At 41.4% G+C, this 22072-nt stretch overlaps 1 protein-coding gene across 3 annotated transcripts in view; it reads right to left on the reverse strand.

Moving 5' to 3' along the window:
* Nucleotides 1-2758: 2758 nt before the first annotated feature.
* COMMD1 (copper metabolism domain containing 1) overlaps nucleotides 2759-22072 on the reverse strand; it is a 247204-nt gene continuing 227890 nt past the window's right edge. For all 3 annotated transcript variants that reach the window (XM_054677917.2, XM_515503.9, XM_054677916.2), the window contains exon 3: nucleotides 2759-2986. In XM_054677917.2, the coding sequence (XP_054533892.1) occupies nucleotides 2876-2986 (111 nt within the window). In that variant the 3' untranslated portion in view covers nucleotides 2759-2875. The remainder of the gene's footprint in view (nucleotides 2987-22072) is intronic.

Raw genomic sequence — 22072 nt, forward strand, 5'->3', positions numbered from 1 at the left:
ATTTCCTGAAATCAAAACAAAGTGGTTTTAATCTAGGATCGCAGAGGTAGAAAACCTAGTGGGGTCTCTGGGAACTTTATACCTGTTTTCTCCTTCCCTGGTCCTTTCTCCATGCTTTTATTGTTACCAGGGAGATGTCCTGGTTTAATGTAAGTGTCCCTTACAAAACTTTCTAAGAACTTAGTCCCAGAAAATACAAAAAATGATGATAGCCAATTAGGCGAGAGAGGAGGTAATTTAGTCTTATACTTTCTCAGAGGGAATACAAATTAATACAGCCTTCCTGGAGAGGAATTTGGCAATGTTTATCAAAGTTAAAAACTGTGTACTAGGCCGGGTGCAGTGGCTCACGCCTGTAATCCCAGCACTTTGGGAGGCCGAGGCGGGTGAATCACTTGAGGTCAGGAGTTCGAGATCAGCCTGGCCAACAAAGTGAAACCCTGTCTCTACCAAAAATACAAAAAAAAAATTAGCCGGACGTGGTGGCAGGTGCCTGTAGTCCCAGCTACTCAGGAGGCTGAGACAGGAGAATCACTTGAACCTGGGAGGTGGAGGTTGCAGTGAGCCGAGATCGCGCCACTGCATTCCAGCATGGGTGACAGAGTGAAACTCTGTCTCTAAATAAATAAATAAAACTGTGTACTCCACTTCTGGGAATTTATTCAAGGAAAGTCAACTCTTCTCCTAGTTCTAGCCTTCTTTCTGTACATTAGATTGATGGGTCATTAACTGTTCTTAGTATGTTTCTGTATTTTCATAATAGACTATAATAAACATATATACCTTTGATAATAAAAAATTAAAAATCATCAGTAAATATAAAATATACCCTGTTAGAAACAACTTGCATTCAGAAGTGCTTAGTGTTAAATGTGGGGACCACCTGCAACAACCAGTTTTTGGTTTTCTTTTTAATTCTTGAAAACTCAGTATACATTAACTGTAGTTCTTCCAATGACCTAGGGTTTGGGAATACAATTTTAAAAGCCCATGGCCACTCTTTTAGCTATTACTTTCATGGGATGACCTAAACAGAGTTTCAGACTATGACAATGATTTCCTCTCCTTGTGGCCCATGTGCTGTTCCTTCACACTTCCACAGACATCCATGGGATATGTGAGTCAATACTAAGGTGGTAGCTCTAGTTATTCCTTCCAAGGACATCTGGAATCCGATTATCTGATGAGATATTCTATTGCTCCATTTTACAGCAGGAGACCTTATCAAAATTCTCCTAGATTACATGACAGCAGCCCTGGGAACAGAAGGCAAGTTTAAAATAGTTTTTTTTTTTTTTCCAAACCACATTCCTTTCTTGAATCTATTTACAGTACTGTTTCAAGATGTTTTCTGAAGGGTCCACAGGGGCTACATTGAAAACCTTCTGGTTATTGTTTGCTAACTGCTGGGATGGTTTTAATCAGAGAAGAAGCCAATAATTTCAGCTTGGGTGTTAGAAAAGCTCCTGAAATGTCTCCAAACTGATTTAGGAGAAACTGCTTAACAGAAGAGGACTTATTCCTGTCCTGAAACAAACTCCTTAGCATGGACATATGCTGTAACCACAGACCAAGATAACCACATTTTTTGAACATATTATACTCCAAAGGCATCTTAGATTTCTAAATATTATCAGTATCAGATGACAAAACCTGTTCAACAAGGACCATAGCCTCAATATGCTAGTTGACAGCCTCCACCTTTGGAATGTTCTTGGTGTTTGGTAACTTCTCTAATAGGACCTAGTTTTTATTACACTAGTTTTTCTTAAAGAAATTTTTTGAAAGGGGTTTTATTTTAATGACTCGGGTGAAATTTTCTGAGGTAAAAGACCTCACATCAGTCTCAGCAGACATCTGCCCCTTCCCACGATCCTGACTTGAGGCAAGTGAAGGGAGTCCCTTTGTTGCGAGGCCAATTTAGTTCTAGGTTCCAGAAAAGCCTGAGTCTCTCAGTAGTTCAGATCAAACCAGATGCCCCAGATTTAAGCAGAACTAATCCAAATGCCCAAATCAGTTTCAGAAAGAGCTCAGGTTTTAACTAGGGTCAGGTACATCTTTTCTAGGTTAGGTAGGTGCTCCTATGCCTCAGCTAAAGACATAGCACTTTGGTCAGCCCTATATTTGCATGATAAAAGCTTTTTTTTCTACTTTAAAAATAATTCCTATATGATTTATCATGTATAAACTCTTAAAACCCCACCCAGGACAAACCACTATTATCAAGGATTTCCATTGTTGATCAGTCTCACCCTAATCCTATTGAATCCAAGTCTCTGGGGATAGAGCCCTGGAAGCCTACTTTTTTTTTTTTTTTTTTTAAATGTAAATGCTTTTCTCACGCCTGTAATCCCAGCACTTTGGGCTTTGGGAAGCCAGGGTGGGAGGATCACTTGAGCCCAGGAGTTCCAGACCAGCCTGGGCAACATGGTGAAACCCCATCTCTACAAAAAATACAAAAATTACCTAAGTGTGGTGGCATGCACCTGTAGTCCCAGCTACTTGAGAGGCTGAGGTGGGAGGCTCGCTTGAGTCCAGGAGCTTGAGGCTGCAGTGAGCAATGACTGCACCACTGCACTCTAGCCTGGGCAACAGAGCAACACTCCGAATTTAATAATAACAACAAAAAAGTGAATGCTTTTACAAGTACCCCTTATAACATTTATGCACACTGAAGGGTGAGAACCTCTGCACTGGAACAACTGTAAGACTAAATGAAAGCTAGAAAAAAAGAAATCTGAGCAAGTAGAGGCAGGAAGACTGAATGCGAGGATTTAATACCAATGCGGGCACAAGAATTTTCTTAGAAAAGGTCAGTGGGGAGGGATCATGGACACCTTGGTTTCAACAACTCCAACTCCTTCATACATCATCTTCAGTTAGGCTGGCTGATCAGTGTGCTGATACTTTCTTCTACCTCTGACAGCGTCTTCAGAATCTGGTTGACTTTGACCTCATCAAATTCCAAACACAGAAATTCAGATTCCTGGAAAACATAAAGGGATATTTTAGAGGGAAACTACAAGATAGCCAAGGCCATCTGGCATGACCAAACTCAAAATACCCAGGGTCCCAATCCAGCAAGCCCAGCTCAGACCTTAATATTGAAGTGATATTTTACCCAGCAAAGCATATCCACATAATGCCCTAAATAAAAGTGCTTTTATGCCGGGTGCAGTGGCTCACACCTGTAATCCCAGCACTTTGGGAGGCCGAGGCAGGCAGATCACAAGGTCAGGAGATCGAGACCATCCTGGCTAACACGGTGAAACCCCGTCTCTACTAAAAATATAAAAAATTAGCCAGGCGCAGTTGCGGGCACCTGTGAGTCCCAGCTACTCAGGAGGCTGAGGCAGGAGAATGGCGTGAACCCGAAAGTCGGAGCTTGCAGTGAGCCGAGATCGGGCCACTGCACTCCAGCCTGGGGGAGAGAGTGAGACTCCATCTCAAAAAAAAAAAAAAGTGCTTTTATGATGGTGTTTCATATTGATAAATAAGAGGCGTACAAATGTCAGATGTTCTCACTAGGAGGCATATGAGAAGCTCTTCCTCTTTGTCATCTCATTGGATCCTCTAATAATTTTTAAGGTAAGAACTTGAGTAGTGCTGTTTTAAAAATGAGGACCCTGAGGCACAAAGAGGTTAACCTGTATCAAAAATAAATACCATATAAAGGCAGAATCAGACTGTGGGAACTCTCAGCTCTGGATGACGCCGAAGTCCATACTGTCTCCACAGCACCTTGGATTACAAAAATGAAAGGAGAATTTTGACTGACTCTGATGGACTCTGAGTTAGTCTGGGAAGTGAGCTAACTTGGATTTAGTGGTTATGTCAGAAATTGTGACAAGTTGCTTGGGAAACATGAGCCAGATAACTGAAAGATAACCCAGATCTTGAAATAGCAACAAACATTTCTGGGGTCCTTCCACTTGCTGCAAGCCAACCCTCCTCACAGCTCCCTTAAATACATTCCCTTCAATCACTGTTAGGATTGGTCAATCAATCCTAGGTTAGGTAGATGGTAGATATCAAAAAATAAGATTTTTTTTCCCCCTGTTTCCAGGCTGGAGTGCAGTGGCATGATCATAGCTCACTGTAGCCTCAAACTCCTGGGCTAAAGCGATCCTCCCACCTCAGCCTCCTGAGTAGCTAGGACTACAGGTATGCAACCATGCCCAGCTAACTAAAAAAAAATTTTTTTTTTGGTAGAGAGGGGGGTAGGGGGAGGATCAGTATGTTGCCCAGTCATAAGATCTCTGAGTTATGGTAGCAGGAATTTCATGTACACTGGACAAATTCTACATCTGCATTATCTTGAGAGACAAGGATAAATTTTATGTATCTAAGAGCAACTACATTCAAAATCCTTCAGAACAATAATCAAGTAATTTAGAGCAGTATGAATCCTTACAGAGCATATAATCCAATTGCCTTGTTTTCTAGATAATTAAATTAAGCCCCAGGCATGTTAAATGATGTGGCTAATTAATGTCCCTCTGTTGATGACAGTCACTAAGTCAATGTTCTTTTCTCTGTATTTTCCTATCAAACTACTGAAAAGTATCAGAATATACCAGCCCCAACTTTGCCACTTTGGCATATAGGTTACTTTGTGCTGAAGGCAATTGAGACTCAACAGATGGAAAAATAAGTCTTGGAGCTTCCCTTATCTGGCCAAGAGCAGAAACTTCTAAAAAATGAGAACTGCTAGGCCAGGCATGGTGGCTCATGCCTGTAACCCCAGCATTTTGGGAGGCTGACGCAGGAGGATCACTTGAAGCCAGGAGTTCAATACCAGCCTGGGCAATAATAATGAAACTCTATCTCTAAAAATAAAAAATAAAAATTTTTAAAAAGCCAGACATGGTGGTGCGCACCTGTAGTCCTAGCTACTTGGAAGGCTGAGGTGGGAGGATTGCTTGAACCCAAGAGGTGGAGTGAGCCTAGCAACCTTGGTGAGACCTTGTCTCAAAAAAAAAGAGAGGGTGAGAACTGCCATAAATCCCTCTCTGGGGAAGTTTTATGGGCATGAAAAAGATGGAAAGCTGACACCACGATGAGTCTGCCCAAACCTTAGTAAAATAACTCTTATCTACTATTAGATTCACCATATACTTAATTCCCATAATTTACCACCTTTAGAAGACCAAACCCTTCTTCCTATGTCTAGTCACTTCTCTCCACAATTTATCATCCTTTGTTAAAATGGTATGCAAGCTTTCAAGTCTAACTGCCTCTTTGGATTTTCTTTCTTTCTTTTTTTTTTTTTTCTGTTAAGCTTGTGTGCATATAAAATTAAAAATACTTACCATCAGCAAAATTTGTAATTTTTTTTCTCCTGTGAATCTTTTGTCAGTTTAATTTGCAGGCCTTATACATGAACCTAAGAAGGCAGAGAAAAACTTTTTCGTCCCCTACGATACTATGGCATTTCCTACCCCCATCTCCAAAGTGGTAGTTAAAAGGCAGGCCAACAAGCTTCTTCAGAAGGAGGGTGTCACTTTGCCATCAGCCAAAAGAACATTCGGGAGTTGGTTTTGCTGTTGCTAAGCTGCTAAGCTGAGTCTACACTGATGACAGTGAACATCTCCCAAGGAGAAATAAGTACAAAGGGAAAGAAGGGGCCTCTTGGATGAAAGGCTTCCACAGACAGGGAAGGCAGCTTTCCTTGCCTACAGGAGTCCTGTCCTCAAACATGTATTTGGATAGGAGAGAAGTGCAGTCTCATATGTGAGCTTAGAAACTTTGCCAAGTTTTCATTTAGTCCAAAGCAAAAACCAAGTTTAAACAAAGAAAGAAAACTAATTAAGCGTTCAAGCTGTAGGAGGGGTTATCTCCTTTTGGAAAGAAAAGCAGATTTATGACAAATTAGGCAGTTCAGTTGGCAAAATTCAGAAGAGGTCTCAGATGTGAAAGCCTGTTCTTCATTCAGTTTTATTGAGGGCTTTAGTTTGACTTTAAAACAATTTTTTTTTTTTTGAGACAAGAGTCTCGCTCTGTCGCCCAGGTTGGAGTACAGTGGCCCAATCTGCAACCTTTGCCTCCCAGGTTCAAGCAATTCTCCTGCCTCAGCCTCCTGAGTGGCTGGGATTACAGGCGTGCACTACCACACCTGGCTAATTTTTGTATTTTTTTTCAATAGAGACAGGGTGTCGTCATGTTGGCCAGGCTGGTCTCGAACTCCTGACCTCAAGTGATCTGCCTGCCTTGGCCTTCAAAGAGCTGGGATTACAGGCGTGAGCCACTGTGTCTGACCTAAAACAATTTTTAAAACATCTGGCCTTGGACACAATGGTCTAGAAATTAGTGATTACCAGTAACTAACATATATATTAAGGACATTGATAAAAAAGATGATGTAGCCTATATTTCACCTCAGTGAAAGTAAGTTACAGTAATAAATAACCTGGTTTTCTATGTATAGGCAAAGAAATTACCAGGAACAATATTCATAGAGATAGGAGCAACTGAGTAAGGCATGTTTAAAAATAGCCAGGATCTTTTCTAAGGGATCATTAGTTTGTTGTAGGTTTCAGGACTCATTTGTGATTGGACCTCTATGTATGAATGAAGCTCAGTTTATTTTTGAGGGATGCCAAATACTAGAGAAAGAGTAGGCTAAATAAAGAAGTCCAGGCCGGGTGTGGTGGCTCATGCCTGTAATCCCAGCACTTTGGGAAGCCAAGGCGGGCAGATCAGGAGGTCAGGAGTTCGAGACTAGCCTGACCAACATGGTGAAACCCCGTCTTTATTAAAAATACAAAAATTAGCCAGGCTTGGTGGTGGGCACCTGTAATCCCAGCTACTCAGGAGGCTGAGGCAGGAGAATTGCTTGAACCCAGGAGGCAGAGGTTGCAGTGAGCCAAGATCACGCTATTGCACTCCAGCCTGGGCAACAGAGCGAGACTGTCTAAAAAAAAAAAAAAAGTGTGTGTGTGTGTGTGTGTGTGTATTTAGAAATGCAGATGTGAGCTAGGGGTGGTGGCTCATGCCTGTAATCCCAGCACTTTGGGAGGCTGACGCAGGTGAATTGCTTGAGCCCAGGAGTTTCAGACCAGCCTGGGCAACATGGCGAAACCCCATCTCTAAAAAAAGTATAAAAATAAGCTGGGCATGGTGGCATGTGCCTGTAGTCCCAGCTACTTAGGAGGCTGAGGCGGAAGGACTGCTTGAGCCTGGGAGGTCAAGGTTGCAGTGAGCCAAGATCATGCCACTGGACTCCAGCCTTGGCAATAGAGTAAGACCCTGTCTCAAGAAAAGAAGGGAAAGGGAAAGGGAAAGGAAAAGGAAAAAGAAAAGAAAAGAAGGGAAGGCAGGTAGGCAGATGTGATGCTTATCAAGCCAGAGGCAGAAGGTACAAGAGCAATCTGAAACACTTGTTACTGTTTTCATGGTCATCTTGGGCTTAACTGGTGATAAAAATAAGAGATGACAAGACTAAAATTCCTGTATTTAAGTATCTGAGTCAAGAATCAAACTAGCTTCTTTTCAGTAAAGGATGCAGTATGGAGTAGAGTCAGAATGTGGCTAGCAGATAAGCAAGCACATCATTGTCAAGAACATGTACTTTGTGATCCTGGGGAGTACAGCAGTGTATTAAACTCAACGGTTTAAATAGCCATTCCAAATTACAATGGAAAGCAAAGGCAAAATATTCAAATTTTTGTCTCTCCAAGTGCAAATGTTAAAAAGTCACAAAATCCTATGACAAAATCCTTGAGAGGATTCCCTCTCTAAACCAACAAAAAAACCGAGCCAGCTCTAACACCTCCTGACAAGGCCATCTCACATATTCCTAATGAACTCCTTCCCTGGTAACCACTCAACACTCCTCAGGAAACTTACTGGTCAAGCCTAAATCTTTAATGCTTTAGCTTTAACTCACTTCCTAGCAAGGTTAGAGAGCATAATTGATTATTAGTTTACAGAATAACTGAAGGCTGTTAGTAAGCAAATGTTTGGTTTTATCCATCTACACACTAAATAACCTCTTTGAGTATTATTGTCCATTTTAAAAACCTCCTTAACTAGGTTCTGAGCAATTCTTCTGCAAAACAATACTACAGTGACAAAATGCTTAAACTAGAAAATAAAAGACTTATCACATATTAAATACTTGAATAGAACCATTTAGAACAAATTCAACATAAAATAAAACAACAGTCCTATAATATATTTTCTACAGTAATACTACTTCCCATGCAAAATTTTCACAACGCTTTATCCTCTAATTTATGGATTATATTTAGGATTATAATACAACATTGGCAATGTTGGCTCTAATGTCTTGTGTTTTCTTTTAAAAATGATAAATTTGGGGGATGGAGGGTGAGAGTGGGAAAGGATGCCTTAGAATTTCACTAACCAATACTGATTCAAAAAGGCCATATAGGTGTGCACCTGTAATCCCAGCTACTTGGGAGGCTGACGCAGGAGAATCACTTGAACCTGGGAGAGGGAGGTTGCAGTGAGCCGAGACTGCGCCACTGCACTCCAGCCTGGGCGACAGATTGAGACTCCATCTCAAAAAAGAAAAAAAAAAAAAAGAAAGAAAAAAAAAAGTCACTTAAAGCTGGCTATGTTTCATAAAGCTTATTACCCCAGATTTTTCTTTTAATTTCATTTGTTGACACAAAGGGACTCTTGTTTTTTTGTTTGTTTGTTTGTTTGTTTTGAGACAGAGTCTCGCTCACTGGCGCGATCTCGGCTCATTGCAAGCTCCGCCTTCCGGGTTCACGCCATTCTCCTGCCTCAGCCTCCCGAATAGCTGGGACTACAGGCACCCACCACCACGCCCGGCTAATTTTTTATATTTTTAGTAGAGACGGGGTTTCACCGTGTTAGCCAGGATGATCTCGATCTCCTGACCTCGTGATCCACCCGCCTCGGCCTCCCAAAGTGCTGGGATTACAGGCGTAAGCCACGGCGCCCGGGTCAAAGGGACTCTTTATTGAGCACAAACTTTGGCCATAAAGCCTATCCTCTGTTTGGGCTGTCCTTTCATATGCTTAAAATAACCCTTTGACCCACACCTCTGCAACTGTCTTCTGTGTTTAACCACAGCGGAAGGAGGGGAGAGAAAGAGACAAAGAGGAAGAGGGAGAGCAAGCACTCAAGAATGAACACATATGGCAGACATTAAAATTGGCAATGGCTCCTTGAAGGGCAATTAAATAATAAATAAGAAACCCAGTAGCACTGAACATTGCCTGCCAGAGAAGTTCAAAACATCTTCACAAGTAAACCTGTGTTCACCACTCATTCCCACACTTCTGTGGCTTTCTCACAATTATCATTGATACTGCTCCTTTACTTCAAGAGACCTGGAATCCCAGAAATAGCTTCTCTGTAGCAAAAGATCACCCAACTTCCTTCCTAAGGAACCACTGGCCCCAATTAAAATTTCATATTTTCCTGAAAACTGTGCTGATTATTTTCCATTTGTCCTTTCCTATTCATTATCTTCCCTTCTCTGTCTTATTCCATGTCCTGTGGGGCTGTTCTCAAAAAATTGTGTCACTCCTTACAGTTGGGTTCAGGCAAGAGGAGAGAGAGGTTATTATATTAATTCTTCTGATATTTCCAATATTTTCTATGTAGGGTATCGTTTCTTCATTTCCTATTTTATTTACTGGTCTCAATCACTATTTCTTCTGGTTCACAAAGCCAACAGTACACACATAAAGCTAAGTCTCTTCAGACTGCCGAAGCATAGAATCACCAAATACAAACTCCAAGGTTGAGCAGAGCAAGGACTGTCATCATGCCTAGGTTGGTAAGAAGGTTGCCCTCCAAGTATTAAATAATAGGATAAGCTAGAACCAATATTTGATATTTTCTATTACCATTTGATACTGATTTTTTTTTTTTTTTTTTTTTAGACGGAGTTTCGCTCTGTTGCCCAGGCTGGAGTGCAGTGGTGTGATCTCGGCTCACTGCATCCTCTGCCTCCCAGGTTCAAGCGATTCACCTGCCTCAGCCTCCCAAGTAGCTGGGACTACAGGCGTGTGCCACCATGCCCAGCTAATTTTTTGTATTTTTAGTAAAGATGGGGTTTCACTATGTTAGCCAGGATGGTCTCAATCTCCTGACTTCGTGATCCACCTGCCTCGGCCTCCCAAAGTGCTGGGATGACGGGCGTGAGCCACCGTGCCCGGTCTTGAAATATCTTATATGGTAGCACTTTGATATCTTAAGAATGCAAGGAACGGAAGGAGGGAGGGAGGGAGGTAGGCAGAAGAGTAGGAGAAGGAGGAGGAAGAACAACAACATCAACAACTAAGATGAGATTTCATTAAGAATTTGCTCTTTAATTAGATCCCGTTTGTCAATTTTTGCTTTCGTTTCAATTGCTTTTGGTGATTTCGTCATGAAATCTTTGCCCATGACCATGCCCTGAATGGTACTGCCTAGATTTTCTTCTAGGGTTTTTACAGTTTTGGGTTTTACATTTAAGTCTTTAATTCATCTTGAGTTTTTTTTTTTTCTTTTTTTCTTTTTTTTAGACAGAGTCTCACACTGTCGCCCAGGCTGGAGTGAAGAGGTGCCATCTCAGCTCACAGCAACCTCTGCCTGCTGTGTTCAAGAAATTCTCATGCCTTAGCCTCCCAAGTAGCTGGGACTACAGGCGCATGCCAACATGCCTGGCTAATTTTTGCATTTCTAGTAGAGATAGGGTTTCACCATTTTGGCCAGGCTAGTCTTGAATTTCTGATCTCAAATGATCCACCTGCCTCAGCCTCCCAAAGTGCTGGGATTACAGGCACGAGCCACCGTGCCCAACCTCATCCTTTTTTTTTTTTTTTTTTTTTTTTTTTTGAGATAGAGTCTCGCTCTGTCTCCCAGGCTGAAGTGCAGTGGCACGATCTTGGCTCACTGCAACCTCTGTCTCCTGGGTTCAAGCAATTCTCCTGCCTCAGCCTCCTGAGTAGCTGGGACTACAGGCATGTGCCACCATGCCTAATTTTTTTGTATTTTTAGTAGTGATGGGGTTTCACCATGTTGGTCAGGCTGGTCTCAAACTCCTGACCTCAAATGATCTGTCTGCCTCAGCCTCCCAAAGTGTTGGGATTACAGACGTGAGCCACTACGCCCGGCCCCCTGGCCTCATCTTGAGTTAATTTTTATATAAGGCGTGAGGAAGGGGTTCAGTTTCAATTTTCTGCATATGGCTAGCCAGTTCTCCCAGCACCATTTATTAAATAGGTAATCCTTTCCCCATTGCTTGTTTTTGTCAGGTTTGTTGAGGATCAGATGGTTGTAGATGTGCAGTCTTATTTCTGGGTTCTCTATTCTGTTCCATTCATCTATGAGTCTGTTCTTGTGTCAGTACCATGCTATTTTGGTTATTGTGGCCTTGTAGTATAGTTTGAAGTCTGGTAGCATGATGTCTTCAGCTTTGTTCTTTTTGCTTAGGATTGTCTTGGTTATGCGAACTCTTTTTTGGTTCCATATGAATTTTAAAATACTTTCTTCTAATTCTATGAAGAATGTCAATAGTAGTTTAACAGCAATAGCACTGAATCTATAAATTACTTTGGGCAGTATGGCCATTTTCGCAATATTGATTCTTCCTATCCATGAGCATGGAATGTTTTTCCATTTGTTTGTGTCCTCTCTGATTTCCTTGAGCAGTGGTCTGTAGTTCTCTTTGAAGAGGTCCTTCATTTCCCTTGTTAGCTGTACTCTTAGGTATTTTATTCTCTTTGTAGCAATTGTGAATGGGAATTCATTCATGACTTGGCTTTCTGCTTGCCTGTTGTTGGTGTACAGGAATGCTTGTGACTTTTGCACACTGATTTTGTATCCTGAGACTTTGCTGAAGTTGCTTCAGCTTAAGAAGCTTTTGGGCTGAGATGATAGGGTTTTCTAGATATAGGATCATGTCATCTGCAAACAAAGACAATTTGACTTCCTCTCTTCCTATTTGAATACCTTTATTTCTTTCTCTTGCCTGATTGCCCTGGCCACAACTTCCAATACTATGTTGAATAGGAATGGTGAGAGAGGTCATCCCTGTCTTATGCCGGTTTTCAAGGGGAATGCTTCCAGCTTTTGCCCATTCAGTATGATATTGGCTGTGGGTTTGTCATGAACGGCTCTCATAAAAGAAACTATCATCACAGCAAACAGGCAACCTACAGAGTTGGAGAAAATTTTTGCCATCTATCCATCTGACAAAGGTCTAATATCTAGAATCTACAAGGAACTTAAATTTACAATAAGAAACCCATTAAAAAGTGGGCAAAGGACATGAACAGACACTTCTCAAAAGAAGACATTCATGCAGCCAACAAACGTGAAAAAGCTCAACGTCACTGATCATTAGAGAAATGCAAATCAAAACCACAATGAGATAACATCTCATGCCAGTCAGAATGGCAATTATTAAGAAGTCAAGAAACAACAGATGCTAGTAAGGTTGTGGAGAAATAGGAATGCTTTTACACTGTTGGTGGGAATGTAAAATTAGTCCAACCATTGTGGAAGACGGTGTGGTGATTCATCAAAGATCTAGAACCAGAAATACCATTTGACCCAGCAATCCCCTTACTGGGTATATACCCAATGGAATATAAATCATTCTATTAAAAAGATACATGCACATATATGTTCACTGCAGCACTATTCACAATAGCAAAGACATGGAATCAACCCAAATGCCCATCAATGATAGGCTGGATAAAGAAAACGTGGTACATACACACCATGGAATACTATGCAGTCATAAAAAGGAATAAGATCATGTCCTTTGCAGGGTACACAGATGGAGCTCAAAGCCATTATCTTCAGCAAACTAATGCAGGAACAGAAAACGAAGCCATTATCCTCAGCAAACTAATCCAAGAACAGAAAACCAAACACTGCATGTTCTCACTTATAAGTGGGAGCTGAACAATGAGAACACATGGACACAGAGGGGAACAACATTCACTGGGGCCTGTCGGGGGTGAAGTGGGGGGAAGGAGAGCATTAGGAAAAATAGCTAATGCATGCTGGGCTTAATATGTAGGTGATGGGTTGATAGGTAGCAAACCACCATGGCACACGTTTACCTATGTAACAAACCTGCACATACTGCACATGTACCCCAGAACTTAAAATAAAAATTAAAAAAAAGAGAGAATTTGCATCAAAAGTCCTGGACAACTGAAACATGGCCTTGTTGCTATAACCTGTTCTTATACAATGGATAGTTTATGCTGTATCTTAAAACAATACTTTACAAAAAGAAAATTTGTGACATAATATTTTTACTTTAGCCTTTGACAAAGTTTTTTTTTTAAACAATAACTATTACTACCAATGGTCCTTATTCAGACCATTTTTATCTAGACATAGCCTCATTTCAAACACAAGAGCCAATAAGTCCCACATCTACTATGTTCAGAGAGCATGCTAACAAAAGAGAAAAAAAATCATACTGCAAATCACAACGCAAGTCATCCTACTGAGGCTGAAAAAGGACTGACATCAGTCAGTCTAGGACTGCAACTTACTTACTGAGCAATTAAATTAAAATGACTCACCCCCAAACTCAATAGATACCCATATTGTGATGAGAGCTATGTGGGACTAAGATAGAGTCTGCAGGAAGTAACAGAATTTACTCTAATAAATGAACAGAGCAGTGCCTCAGCATCTACCAGGTGCTTTCAGAGTCACAGAATCTTCTAGAGGAAGTGTTTATCCATATTCTCACAATCTCCTAGAAAAGGACTAAGTATTACAGTATTAGTGTAATACAAAAACATTAATCATCACTGGACAATTAGTGATTTTCCTGGAGATGTCATTCAGGCATTTCAAAGGATTTTTGTGACGACAACCTGATGACAGTGTTAGAATGCTTAAAAATTAAAAAGCCTGCATTCCCATAAATTCTTGTATTCAAAAATAAACTTTACAGGAAACATGAACTTTCAAATGGCTTACTAGAAACTCAAGGAAGAAAGAGACATTTGGTATCTAGGAAATTTCAGATCTACCACTGATGTAAGTGACTGCTAAACAAATCTAAGTGATCAACTTTCCAAGGGACACACACAGGTTTAATATAAAATGGCAAAATTGGGAGGCCAAGGCAGGTGGATTGCTTGAGGCCAGGAGTTTGAGACCAGACTGGCTCACATAGTAAAACCCCATCTCCACTAAAAATACAAAAATTAGCCGGGCTTGGTGGCACAAACCTGTAACCCCAGCTACTCATGTGGCTGAAGCTCAAGAATCACTTGAACCCAGGAGGCGGAGGTTGCAGTGAGCTGAGATGGTACCACTACACTCCAGGCTGGGCGACAGAGTGAGACTCTGTCTCAAAAACAAACAAACAAACAAAAGGCATTTTTAAAATAAAATAACATCAGATCTTAATTATTCCGAGATTATCCAGGTCCTCTGCTGCTTCTCTTCTGCCACCTGTGTTGGTCCATCTTTTAGATATTTCCACAAGATGGAAAAATAAAGTGAACTTAAACTGGTTAATGTGACCATATCACAGCAGCTCTGCAAAACATTTTCTGGAAAAGGAGATTAGGAATATTGGCAGGAACTTTATTTATTTATTTATTTATTTATTTATTTATTTATTGAGACGGAGTCTTGCTCCATTGCTCAGGCTGGAGTGCAGTGGCACGATCTCAGCTCACTGCAACCTCCGCCTCCCAGGTACAAGCAATTCTCCTGCCTCAGCCTCCGAAGTAGCTGGGACTACAGGTGTGTGTGCCACCATACCCAGCTAATTTTGTATTTTTAATAGAGACAGGGTTTCACCATGTTGGCCAGGCTGGTCTCAAACTCCTGACCTTGTGATCTGCCCACCTCGGCCTCCCAAAGTGCTGGGATTACAGGTGTGAGCCACCGTGCCTGGCTGGGAGGAACTTTAACTGTGACTTCACACTACTTTGGAAAATCATACCCTATGGTGCAATTAAGGCAGAAAAATATTTTTATTCCCAAATATTTCCCTTCCTTTGATGACCAGGACTACTGCCCTCAGCCTAGGTTATGTTTTAAAAACATAAATACTCCCAGGAGAGGTCATTAACACCTTTCTATTACTTAAAAATCAAGAGATTTATTTTCTCCCAGGAAGAATGAACCATGTAGTCTGCCTTAAAGCATTAAGAGGGACTGGGGCTAGTGGGTGTAGGACCAAACCCTGCAAAGCACAAGATATAAAAGAATCAGAAAAGTAACAAAGGCAAATCCTTCTCCTTACTCTATAATTCCTATAAGATACACACACAGATCCACAGGTAAAATATTTTCAGTTATTCAGATTCGCTGATCCATACCCTCCATGCCTTCCTTCCTTTCTCCTTCCTTCTTTCCTTCCTTCCTTCCTGTTCTTTTTTTTCTTTTTTTTTTTTAATTTTTTTTGACATGTCTTGCTTTGTTGCCCAGGCTGGAGTGCAGTGGTGCAATCTTGGCTCACTACACCCTCCGCCTCCCGGGTTCCAGCAATTCTCCTGCCTCAGCCTCCCAAGTAGCTGGTACTACAGGTGCGTGCCACCACACCCAGCTAGTTATTGTATTTTTTAGTAGAGAAGGGGTTTCACCATATTGGCCAGGCTGGTCTTGAACTCCTGACCTCATGATCTGCCTGCCTCAGCCTCCCAAAGTGCTGGGATTACAGGTGTGAGCCACCGTGCCTGGCCCATGCCTTTCTTTTTAAAAAGTATTTTTTTTCTGATGGGGTCTTGGTATGTTGCCCAGGCTGATCTTGAATTCTTTGGGTCAAGCAATCCCCCTGGCTTGGCTTCCCAAGTAGCTGGGATTATAGGTGCATGCCAACACACCTGGCTTCCATGCCTTTCTAATCACTCAGTTACCAAGGCTGCTAGACATCAAGAAAACCTAGGGAACCTTACAAAGGGGGCATTAGCAAGATAATCTCAATAAAAACCAAAGTCTGAATTTACACATACACACACATACCCTCCTACTGCTGTGGTTCCATTTTTATCTGCAGGCTCAGGGCCTGTGCGTTAACAAGGCAATGAGATTCTAAAAACACTATCCACTCAAAGTTGTTTAAATTTCCAAGAAGAGAGAAAGTGGGAATGTGCCAAGAATAGGACCCAGAGGTTCTTCTTTTGGTTTGAGATTTCTTGGTTAGAAAAAAGCTAGAGCCATAATTTAGCTAGATAGATATTCCTGTCCTGCCAATATGTGGTCAAAAGGAACATGTATTTTGGCCCAGGCCACCCTGCCTTGTTTCTGAAAGGAAGAAAACAGTTTTGATCTTGCAAGAATGAGTGGTTCTTTGGTTGGATGAATTATGTACAGCTAAACCAAGAGTAATCACTATTCTTTTTCTCCTAGAGATTTCAAAGCAGTCTGACATACACTCTGTTCCCTGTTATAGGCCAGTGGATAATAAAAGGCAGAGGTACCACCAATCTTTGTTTCACTACTAGACAAAAAAAAAAAAAAAAAAAAAGAAAGAAAGAAACTTAGAGATTTTCCCTCATTATGTGAAGCCCATAATTCCCAGCTCTTTGATTCAACCTATCACTGGCTAACCCCTGACTCACATCTGACTCCCGAGTTTTGATACTTTCAAACCCAACTGGTAAACATTTAACAGGGTAGAATGGGAACTAATTAGAAATACCTGATTCCGTATTGATTTACATAAGTGCCAGCACTTAAGCATTTACAAAGGGATTTTAGAAACATCCAACAAAATAAAATAAAATGTAGCCAAGTTATATAAACACTCAAAGTTAAATGCAATTAAATAACTGGCTAATTTCTCATGTATTAAAGGGCTGTACAAAATAAATAAATATGGCCAGGTGCGGTGGCTCACGCCTGTATTTCCTAGCACTTTGGGAGGCCTATGTAGGCGGATCACTTGAGCCCAGGAGTTTGAGACCAGCCTGGGCAACATGGCAACCCCGTCTCTACAAAAAATACAAAAAATTAGCTGGGCATGGTGGTGGGTACCTGTAGTCCTAGCTAGTTAAGAGGCTGAGGTGGGAGGATCACCTGAGCCCGGGAGACAGAGGCTGCAGTGAGCTGTGATTGTGCCACTGCACTCCAATCTGGGTGACAGAGTGAGATCCTGTCTCAAAATAAATAAATAAACAAATGGCTAATTTCTATGTTTTTTCTCTTTCTCTCTTTTTTTTTTTTTGAGACGGAGTCTCGTTCCTGTTGCCCAGGCTGGAGTGCAGTGGCTCAATCTCAGCTCACTACAACCTCCACCTCCCTGGTTCCAGCAATTCTACCTCAGCCTCCCAAGTAGCTGGGATTACAGGTGCACACCACCACGCCTGGCTAACTTTTGTATTTTTAGTAGAGATGGGGTTTTACCATGTTGTCCAGGCTGGTCTCGAACTCCTGACCTCAAGTGATCCACCCACCTTGGCCTCCAAAGTGTTGGGATTACAGGTATGAGCCAACACGCCCAGTCCTGTTTTCTCAAAACATCACACCATAGTTCATTTTACAACTTTTCATTTTAGGCAGGAATTTTTTATTTTTTATTTATTTATTTATTTTTTTTTGAGAAAGAGTCTCTCACTCTGTTGCCCAGGCTGGAGTGTAGTGGCATGATCTTCGCTGACTACAACCTCCACCTCCCAGGTTCAGGTGATTCTCCTGCCTCAGCCTCCCAGGTGGCTGGGATTACAGGCAAATGCCACCACGCCCAGTTAATTTTTCTGTTTTTAGTAGAGATGGGGTTTCACCATGTTGGCCAGGCTGGTCTCGAACTCCTGAACTCAAGTGATCTGCCTGCCTCGGCCTCCCAAAGTGCTGGAATTACAGGCGTGAGCCACTGTGCCTGGCCTTTAGGGAGGATTTAATGATTACCTGTTAAGATTTTCTGTATTTTGCTGGGCGTGGTGGCTCATATCTGTAATCTCAGCACTTTGGGAGGCCAAGGTGTATAGATTGCCCGAGCTCAGGAGTTCACAACCAGCCTGGGCAACATGAAAAAACCTGTCTCTAAAAAAACAAAAACAAAAACAAAAACAAAAATTAGCTGGATATGGTGGCACATGCCTGTAGTCCTAGCTACTTGGGAGGCTGAGGCAGGAGGGCTGCTTGAGCACAGGTCAAGACTGCAGTGAGCTGTGTTTGTGCCACTGCACTCCAGCCTGGGTGACAGGGCAAGACTCCATCTCTAAAAAAAAAGAAAGAAAAGAAAAAAGAATTTTCTGTATTTAGAAAAACTTTGACTGAAAGAAATTTGGTTAAAAAATTATTTTTAGGTGTTCTGGCTTGATGTGTGGGAAATCATCTTATTTTTGGCTAAGTAGAACTAGTTCCCATATGACAATGGACAGCATACCTGAAGAAAGCCACTGAAGAGCTGAAAGGCAGATCACACTGAAGGAGAAATAAATTTCACTTAAATCTCAAAGAAACCAAAATGACAAAACTCTTAGCACATTAAAAAAAGAGTGCTGTTGATTTTAGTTTGAAGTTCAGATTAGGGCCCCTCATCATTCCTGATGAAGTTCATTCCATTTGCAACAACTCATTTGCAAACAAATTTAATAAACAAACTACAATATATTTACATGAAAGAAACAGAGAGGAATTGAAGAAAAAAAAAAAAAACCCACAGCTGGGTGCAGTGGCTCATGTATGTAATCCCAGCACTTTGGGAGGCCAAGGTAGGTGTATCACTTCAGTCTGGGGAGTTCAAGACTAGCCTGGGCAACATGGTGAAACCCATTCTCTACTAAAAATACAAAAATTAGCCAGTGTGGTGGCGCACACCTGTAATCCTAGCTCTTCAGGAGGCTGAGTGAGGCAGGAAGACTGCTTGAGCCCAGAGGTCAAGGCTGTAGTGAGCTGTGATCGGGTCACTGTACTCCAGTTTGGCCAACAGAGTGAGACCCTGTCTCGAAATGAAATAAAAAAAGAAAAAGAATAATAATAAAAAAATAAACAAAGTCATCCAGAGTTGCCTGAACATCTGCACATCACTACAGGCCGAACAAAATATGCAATAGTACTTGCTTTCTAAGGATGATAATCTACAGATTAAGATGGGGAAACATCATAATACATCTAATACAAAAACAGGAACACAGCATCAGCAATGAATTTGAAACTCCTTGGCAGAGGAGGAAAGCAGAAGTGGTACTAATCAAACCAATTCTGGGATTGCAGTTCTCCTCCAACAAAAGGGATCACCAACTTACTCTGCCATCTATCTATTCCCAGCCTTCTCAATGTGGTTTCTCTAAGTTAACTCATGACAGCACCATTAGGCAGAAATAGGCATAGTTAGAAAGCAGTCTTTCTCTTGACCCTTCTCTAGAGAAAGCAAATAAAGCTATGTAAGGAGGGCAAATGTTGAAATGACCAAGTATAAGAGGACTTTCAAATTCAGAAAATGCTGATTTGGGGAAAAAAAGTTTTGGATTTTGTTTTTTTGGCTGGGGTGGAGTTGTATGGGTTGTGAGGATTAATTTTATTGGGTTTCCCATTGCAAAAGCTCTTCCTATCTGTTTATATCTCTGTTTATATATGAGGCAAGGTGGCCTCTTATTCTCTGTATTAGTTTGCTAGGGTTGCCACAGCAAAATATCACAGACTGGGTGGCTCATGCAACAGAAATTTTATTTCTCATAGATCTGGAGGCTAGAAGTCCAAGATGAAGGTGTCAGCAGGTGTGGTTTCTCCTGAGGCCTCTCCTTGGCTTGTAGACAGCTATCTTCTCTCACGGCCTTTTCTTTGTGTGCAGGTACAGCTGGTGTCTTTTCTGTGTGTGTGTATGTAAGGACACAAGTCATTCTGGATTTGAGCCCCTCTCCCCCTGCCCCACAGTCTCATTGTAACTTAACTGCCTCTTTATGTGTTTATCTCCAAATGCAGTTACATTCTGAGGTACTGGGAGTTGGAATTTCAACATATGAATTTTCGGGGGATGCAACAAAATACTCCCTGGTGCTTAGAGGGTCCTGTGCTTATCAAGCATCTGGTGTTTGTGGTTGATGGTGATGATCTCACACCTATTTCCTGATTTGCTGCCCACATGGTACAAATAATAATTTCTGGTATTTAGTCCAGAAATAAGAAAAACACAACAGACCAAAGCTATCTGCTTAATTGCCCAGGTCTGCCAGCCCAGTTTGGCAGAAGCCATATCTGGCCTCACCCTCATTGAACTTGATTTTGAAATGTAATTTAATTTACGGGGACTGCCAGGATAAAACCTGTGAGGAAGGGGATTAGAAAATGGCACAAAAGAAATCTCTCCTACCCCACAACTAGATCCTATTAAGTGCCTTGCCTGCCATGCTATATCCCAAAGTCTAGCCCTGAAGACTAACTCAGGATCTGGCACACCATCCTGAGAGAGAATAATATGGGGATGAGGGATTAGGAGAAAGGATTGCAGTCACTGCATGAAGTTAGTCACCAAATCTCTCTAGCTCAAATAGCTTCATGCAAACTTCTGGAGGTGGTGTTAGACAGACAGGAAGATAGGAGGTTGCTTTATTATCTAAAGTTGAATTCTGACATCACTTGGGTTGCTGGGGCCTTTGTTCAAATGCAATAATCATCCCTCACATTAACAATGTGTTTCCCAGTTTAGAAAGCCCTTTCACATGCATGATCTCATTTGATCCTTAGAACAGAACTGTTAAACAGGAAGAGATCAAGCCAGAAGGTAAGGCACTTTGAATAACTGTAAAAATGACAGAATTTGCCCATCTAACCCAAAGCACATTCTTCCAGTCATATTTGGCAGAAAGATTTTATCAGAAAATGCAATGGATTTTAAGGGCTTTGATATACTTCTAATCTAAGTTAGGGAGGAAAAGAAAGTAAGACCTCATTTACTTAAAATCGCACACAATTCTATAAACTTGGTTTAAAAGTTCCGTCCTTTACAAAACACAGAGTAGGTAGTCAGGTCCTAACTAGGGAAGAAACAGACTTTCTTACTTGGACATCACTCATTCTTTGAAAGCAGTGGAGAGAATAGAAAAGTTGGGGGAGGGGAGTGCGGGGCAGGGTGCAGGGATCATTTCTGGACCCTTGGGAAAAACGAAATGCCTAAAAAATGAAAAGCCACTAAAGAAAAATCAGCATGGAAGACAGAAGTAGGAGAGATTGTGGGAAAAGTCTGACAAATCGGAAGACTTTAGCAAATTCAGGGGGAGCCAGAAATCACACAAAATAACAAAAAATAATGATAATGATAACCAACAATGGCTAACATTTATTCCACACATACAAAATGCCAAGCATTATGTGAAGTGCTGTACATGTGTTATTTCAGTTGGTGAGAATAATTTTATCCCATTTTACAGATGAGGAAAGTGAGGAAAGATAAGGAGTAATTTGTTCAAAGCCACACAAGTAGTAAGTAGCAGAGCTGGTTTTAAACCCAGATCTATCTGGCTTCAGGACCTGAGCACTTAACTGTTTCACAATCCTGACTCACATTCATATAGAACATAAACGCCATCATTAATAGGCACTAATTACCCACATGTAAATGTTATTCTAAGATTCAGTTAACTTTAAGAAAGACTCAAAGGAAAGCAGGATGTTGCCAGTCTAACACTCAGAGTCAACCTTAAGTAGCCTATGAAAACCACTTTATGTACAGGCAACGAGTACATCCATTTTGGTAGATTTCTAGCATGAATGTAGTAGTGTGATGGGGCAGCAGCCCGGCTGAGTTAATATGTGCATGTGACCCAGGCAGAGAAGCATGTTATAAAGAGACTCAGTTCCTCTTATGAGGCAAGGTGGTCTCTTATTCCTTCTCTCTTTCTGTGGGTATGTGTGGGGGCAAAGAGGGAGGCAGGGAGGATCCAGTATATAGCTACTTATTACCATCAGCAGCAGAACTGTAGGCAAGGTTCATCTTTGTCATTCTTTTTTTTTTTTTTTTTTTTTTTTTGAGACGAAGTTTTCGCTCTTGTTGCCCAGGCTAGAATGCAATGGTGCAATCTCGGCTCACCACAACCTCCGCCTCCTGGGTTCAAGTGATTCTCCTGCCTCAGCCTTCTGAGTAGCTGGGATTACAGGCATGTGCCACCATGCTCGGCTAGTTTTGTATTTTTAGTAGAGATGGGGTTTCTCCATG

This window comes from Pan troglodytes, chromosome 12 (genome assembly GCF_028858775.2).
Source record: "Pan troglodytes isolate AG18354 chromosome 12, NHGRI_mPanTro3-v2.0_pri, whole genome shotgun sequence".
NCBI lineage: Eukaryota > Metazoa > Chordata > Mammalia > Primates > Hominidae > Pan > Pan troglodytes.